Source organism: Egretta garzetta, unplaced genomic scaffold, assembly GCF_000687185.1.
Source record: "Egretta garzetta isolate BGI_Z169 unplaced genomic scaffold, ASM68718v1 scaffold168, whole genome shotgun sequence".
Lineage (NCBI taxonomy): Eukaryota > Metazoa > Chordata > Aves > Pelecaniformes > Ardeidae > Egretta > Egretta garzetta.
In genome coordinates, this window is record NW_009260675.1 from 1,915,949 (window position 1) to 1,922,651 (window position 6,703).

Consider the following 6,703-nt stretch of genomic DNA (forward strand, 5'->3'; position numbering starts at 1 on the left):
TGGGAGGGCCCCAGGCTGGAGCAGGGGCAGAGGGTGAGGAGTCCTCCCCTGGGGAGGAAGGAGCAGCAGAGACAGTGTGTGATGAACTGACCCCAACCCGAACTGACCCCAACCCCCATTCCCTGTCCCCCTGTGCCACTGGAGGGGAGGAGGGAGGAAATTCGGAGGTGAATTTGAGCCCAGGAAGAAGGGAGGGGTGGGGGGAAGGTATTTCAAGATTTGATTTTATCCCTCATTATCTTACTCTGATTTGGTTGGTAATAAATTAAACTGATTTCCCCAAGTTGAGCCTGTTTTGCCCATTACGGTAACTGGTGAGTGATCCCTCCCTGCCCTTATCTCGACCCGTGACCCTTTCATTATATTTTCTCTCCCCTGTCCAGCTGAGGAGGGGAGTGACAGAGCGGCTTTGGTGGGCACCTGGCGTCCAGCCAGGGTCAACCCACCACAAAGATAAATCATGAACTGCAGTTCCACCATCCCTTTCTCCTCAAAGCAATTGCACGTATTTATAGAGATGAAGTATTTATGTGGAATGCAAGCTGTTTATTAACAAACTGATATTAGAGAGATGCTTCTATGACTGGATTGATTTTGTTTTAAATATTCTGTTGGGCTTCGAATGTATGAATATAGAATCCTAGAGGAGAATCCACTTGCTTTAAATTAAGACACTCATATTGTTAGATGCAGAGTATGTGTGTATTCTATAAAAATGAGTTGTTATTTTTTAAACGGTGGCCCAAAAAACAATGATTTAGAAGTAATATAACAGTTTTCTCTGGTTAAAAACTATAGCAGTTTTTTTTCTTCTTTTACAAAGGCACGTTTTATTGGACTGAGACCAGAAGTATACATTGATATAAAGATAACAAAGTATTGCATTGGCTTAAGTGAACATTCCCCATGCTGACCAGCCTTGCAGTCTGGATAGTACTGCTGACCTCCCTGGCTCGTTGCGGTATGTTCTGCCTGTCACCTAGTTCAGACAATTAATTCTCAGTTTCTCTTTTATTTTCAGGGTTGTTCCGGTTGTGGAAAATGTGACTGCAGTGGAGTAAAAGGGCAAAAGGTGAGTAAGTCAGCTGTCTCTGCTTCATTATCTTCCTTATTTAAACCACATGGTGTGTAATCTACTGGGAGGCAGGTGAGCCGTTGGTTTCAGTGTACACTTGCACTGCCATGGGGCATTGCCAAGGCCAGGTCACGCGCCCTTCAGCAGGGTTTCCGAAAAGCGGTCAGCTCAGCATCCGCAGTAGCAGAGGGCAGGAAGGCCAGGGGTGGGAAGTGGGTGAAACCCTAGAGCAGTGCTTGGCCGTGTCCTCCCTCTTTCCCCATCAAGCAGGATGATAACCCATCACTCTCACCTTTCCTACACCTCACCTCCAGACCACTCAGTGGGTAGCAGAGGTTCTGGCTTGACATCCTGACCACCTCTGGAAGTGATGCAAGCAGGTCAGTTCAGAAATGCTCCCCTCAGCATGCTGTGCGGATCGCTCTCCGGCAACGCTTATGTTGCAACATAAGCAACATACCCTGACCAGGGTTAGCCCTGGGAGGCAATGACCTGCAATAGGAAGAAGGAGGTTATTAATCAACTTAAATACAGCAAAGTGTTTCAGGTCAAGAAAAAAAAAATATTTAAAACTTTTGACAGAACCTTGCAAATGAGTTTTAAAGTTCCCATTCAACTGTCTGAACTTTCTGTGTATGAAACAGAAAAGGCACTTTAAAGGCTTTTTTTAAGGCAGAAACAGTGGAGAAAAAATATAGCGTACTTAAGCATTCCATGAATTCCCCCTGCAAATTGCCTGCTTTTGTAAATATGGTAGACATTCAATCACACTTCTTATCTCTTCCAACTTTGTTGTAGAGATTTTAATCTATGGTGTGGTCTGTTCTGCATGCACGTGTACTGTATATCTACCATTATTAATGAATGTAAGCCAAAGGTTTTATCATCCTGTGATTGCAGTGAGAACATTTTTGTTTAGGTCACCCTAAGGAGTGCTTAGAAGAGGTGGGGGTTTTGTTTGTTTTTTTGTTTTGGAGGGTTTCTGTTGTTTTTTTTAAACAAATATACAGCTGGTGTTCTACCTTGTCTCAAGTGCGATAGCTATATATTTACAGATGAGGGTTTTAAGAATGTTTGTTGGTGACTTTCCTTTAGTGGTTTCTAGAACAAGGAATGTAAATGACTTAATTGGCAACGCAGGCAAACATCATTTTCTTTGTGACAGAACATAGATGAATTCATGAGATGGATTAAAAGTGTCGAAGTTGAAAACATTTTTTAGATGGAGTCTCTTTTTTTTTTTAGTGAGCAATTTATATCTGTTTAATAAAAGTCAGCTTTATATTAAAAACAAATAAAGCAAAGATTTGTGAAAGGTTCGGAACTCTGAATTTATTCCTTGATATCTTGATCTTATTTTTCAGTAACAAGTACAAATGAATCATCGTAGAACAAGAGAGATACTACGTTATAACTCTTGTTGAAAGCCATTAGTTTTCAGTTCATAGAGTATGCCAGCATCTTGTAACTAGATCAGTTTAAAAAATGATAGTTTGGGGAAATAAATTGTATGAAAGCTTATGCTTCATTTATTTCCAGCTGCAATTCTGATTCTCTTTGCTAGAGCTCTTGCTGGCATTTTTCATTTGCATAGTCCAGACTCTCATAAAGTTCTCTTTGATAGTAATAGGTGTTTGTCTGATACGCTAGAAGCCCAAACTACCTCAAATTAATGTAGGTTATTTAAAAATGTAGAAGGCAGAAAAATATCAGTCTATAGCAACAGAAGTCATAGTAAATTCCAGATGTCAAGCCAGCTTGTCCAGCAAGTCAGTGTACTCTTGCGTTCTTCCTAATGGGTTCCATCACAAACTTCTCTGACCTTAAACATGTGTGTAGTGTAATACTTACATACTTTAGACTGTGTAGAAAATTTAATTATTGACATTAGAGACATCTAGACAGATGAATGACTAGTTATACCTCAAAAACAATATTCAGGAAAGGCATTTGAAGGTATTTTGGAATGCATTTGGAAGTAACTTGATTCAGATCAATATATAACAATGCTTGCTCATTACATTAACACTCTGAGGCTTTCAAATGTGTACTTAGAATTTTGAACAGATAACTGAGTTTTATTTAAAAACATCTGTCTCCCACCCTTGTTTTAGCCTAGTGCAGCTTTTTATCCCAATTCTTTACATTTAATGCCTGTCTAGAATAACGGCCTGCAACCCAGTCCCAGGCCTGAAGACAGAAGTTGGTGAGGGAAAGCAAGGGAAGCATCCTTCCTGCTTGCCTCTGTAGTATTTCTAGAAATGGTCTTGCCAACCAATGCATTTGGATTTGAAACATGGCTCTGCTAAACATGGTTCCCATTAATGCACACATCAGCAGTGGTACCTGTTACCTCAGAGATCTATGTGAATGTTGCTTAATGAGAGAAGGACTGATCAGAAAGACTGATCCTAGCCAGGATCCAGGCTGGAAGAGGGCTGCCATGCCCAGCTCTTGTGGTACTCCTGGAGGCCACGTTAGAGAACATCTGCTCTCCACTTCTCACGTAGCCGCTTGCGTGGGAAGTACATATCCATTCTGCCCTGCACCATCCACAGCCAACATGTTGCCTACACTGGAAGCCCTTTTGATCTGGCTTCCATGTTGTGCAGGACTGCACAAATGCTGAAGGGCCTTTTCCAATCCACCCACACTCTTCAGCAATGTAACCACACCAGTTTACTGCCGTGGGAGCCTTGCAAGCTGCGGAAGTGGGTGCTGGGTTTACCCTTTAATGCCTTAATTATTAACATCTGGAGATGTATTTCCTACCATAGTGTGGGAAGAAATTCCAGCCCCTATGATTTTTGGGGTGGGGTTTAATTAAAATACATTTGGCCAAATAATCATATTAATGATCTCACCAGAAAAAGTGCTGAAAATAGTATTTGACTTAAAAGCTGTGAAATGCCCAAGAAATACTACCCAAGAGCATTTCAGACATGGAAGAGTAGATTATATTGCCATATTTTTCTCTCTTATTTGAGAATCTTTTCATCAATATGACCATTTGGATGGCCATATTTAGAATACATTCAGTATGTTCTCTCATTAGGCTGTTTCCATGAAAATTGCATCTCTATGCCAAACTCCTTTAAGATGACTCATACTTTATCAAGGGCATATAATTGACAAAGTCTAAGGGTTTTCATCACTTTCAGAAAATTTCAGAAAGTGAGTGTAATTGCAACAGATGGCTCTTATCCTGTAAAGCCTTTATTATTACACTGAACATCAGCCTGTTATTTTAAGCTATATAATATCAAGTATCAAGTATTTGCCAAACAAAAGGTGCAGAAATTTTAGAAAAATATAATATTGCTAAAATAATATAATAATAAATAACACCTTACTGTTCTCTATTAAATAGATTAGCCTAAAACATCTTCATTTGCTTCCTCTTATACTTTTTATTTGGTTTTCTGCATAATAACCAGCTGTTCTTTCTAACTATGTTGAAGTGTGAGATCTGTTTAAACTGATTAGAATTTTGAATGCTTGCCTACATTTTATTGGGTTACTAAGAAGCAGACAGAAGCTATGTTTTATCTTTTATGCCTACCTAGATTTTGAGAAAAAATTTCAAGCAGCTGTGGAGATAAGACGTTCTAGCCATTAATATGTGTAGAAAAAGCATGTTAAGCATTTAATTACCATTTAGAACAAAGACTGTATAGAGCCGAGTAAAATTCTCCATGCACTGACTTTTTCCAAGAATGTTCATTCTCTCATTCATGACCATTTACACTCATTTTACTCCATATCAGAAACATGTATAAATGGACGTAACATTGGAACTTTGCTGTAACTAACACAGAATGCTTAATCTTCTAACACTTACCAGTTAGAATGCATGAAAGTATAAATTCTCATTCTTTAGTATAAATACCTTATGATGATTGCCCTGCCTCAGTGTTACTCATTAAAAGTTAAAGTCACAAGAATATCAAATGTGATTTTGTCATTGCACATGATCTATTGCACTTTAAAATAAAAAATCTCTGCTAGGAAATTCTGAAAAAAAAATTGAAAATAAGAACAGAATTTACTCTTGTTTAACTGCTGCTTTTGAGGGTTTTTTTGTTTGAGATATAAGAATAGTTGAGCAAATAATTTTATATTGGCATATTTTTGTTTGCCTAATTCTGAGACTGTATCCATATTATTATACCTACATAAAAAATACTTCTCCATTTCCCTTGATGGGTGCATCGTTCCCATGTGGGTTGACCATGCTGCAGTACACAAACTGGCTTTGTCTGAGCCATTTTGGGTCTGGAAGCTGGGTAACTCTGTTACTGGCTTAGGCTGAAAGTCACTGGGACATCTCTGCCATCCCCTGTCAACAGGAGCAGTGACCATTTTTTTCTCTCCTGCTCACTCATACAGTTGTAAAAGTCACACATGGTTTTGCTGTCTGCAGACCATTGTGCTTCTCCATTTTCTCTGGGAAATGAAGAGTTGACTGTTCCAGTGGACTTTGTCCCTGTATATTTGGTTCGGTTTGGTTTTTTTAAGGTTTACCAGATTGGGAGGGCCTTCAAGGCTTTTCCTGTCATTTTAGGTGTCAAATAGAGCAAAATTATTTGTGATATTGATGCGTTAAAACAATATAAAACCCCTTGTTGGAGAGAAGCTCTGGCAGCCAGTCGGAAGATCACTATTAAGTACTTTGGAGTTTCCTTTACAATATGGCAAAGGGCAACAAATCAGTTCCTCTAGTGGAGCAAATCAGTAATCACTAGATCTATGCTTTTCATATTCAACCTGTATTAGCAACATCAAGACATTTTTAATCAAGAATGTTCATTTTTTACACTTTCCATTGGCACTATTTCATGCCAATGTTCACTATGTGGTTTTAATCAGTTCTTCCATAGTTTTGCTCAGTGTTTCTATTTAAGTGGCTGCTGTAGGAACTTACCTCGTGTACAGCACCTGTTCATGCCCGAATTGGAAAGACTATGAACTGAGGACACCAAGGAAAGCGCAGCTAAATTATACATCCCAGAAAGGGACATAAAGTTGACAAGTGATGGGCAACGTGGCAGGCATGACGCCTTTGCAGTCTGAAAGTGGCTAATAGATAACATGAAATCATCTAATCATTCCCGAAAAGGGGAAATCAAAAGTCCATAGTAAAATAAGCAAAGATACTGATCAGCTGCAGACCTGATGTTCTTCAAGGAGACTTGTGGTTTATAAATAGTTTCAAAAATCAGGCCGTTGTCGCAGTGTTGGTGTCAATTCTGCAATGACAGTATTTTTATTGATTTACCCTTTATGTCACTCAGAGGAAAATAATCCTTTTAGTTCAAATCAGGGAAAAGAACATCTATATGTTTCATCAAGAGAGCACATCAACAAAGCTGCTATTCTTGAAAAGCACGAGATGTCAAAAGACTTTGAATAATACTGAGTGGGATATGCTAAGTACTAGAAGTTTTCTACATTTTCCCAACGGGCAACTGCTGAGTGGCATCAGGAGCCACCAGATTTTCTTCATTGGAAATAGTCATTGGAACCATTTGTCCCATTTGCCCAAATGAAACCAAATGTCTCTGGCAACTTTTTCTAAATTAAGATGTATTTTTGCACTCAGTATGGTACGTATCTTTGATTAACACA

The 6,703-nt window shown here is 39.0% G+C and overlaps 1 protein-coding gene across 1 annotated transcript in view; it reads left to right on the forward strand.

Annotated features, from left to right (window-relative positions):
- COL4A1 (collagen type IV alpha 1 chain) overlaps positions 1-6,703 on the forward strand; it is a 114,685-nt gene that overhangs the window by 43,091 nt on the left and 64,891 nt on the right. The window contains exon 4 of the mRNA XM_035901153.1: positions 1,022-1,072. Coding sequence (XP_035757046.1) covers positions 1,022-1,072 — 51 coding nt within the window. The remainder of the gene's footprint in view (positions 1-1,021; positions 1,073-6,703) is intronic.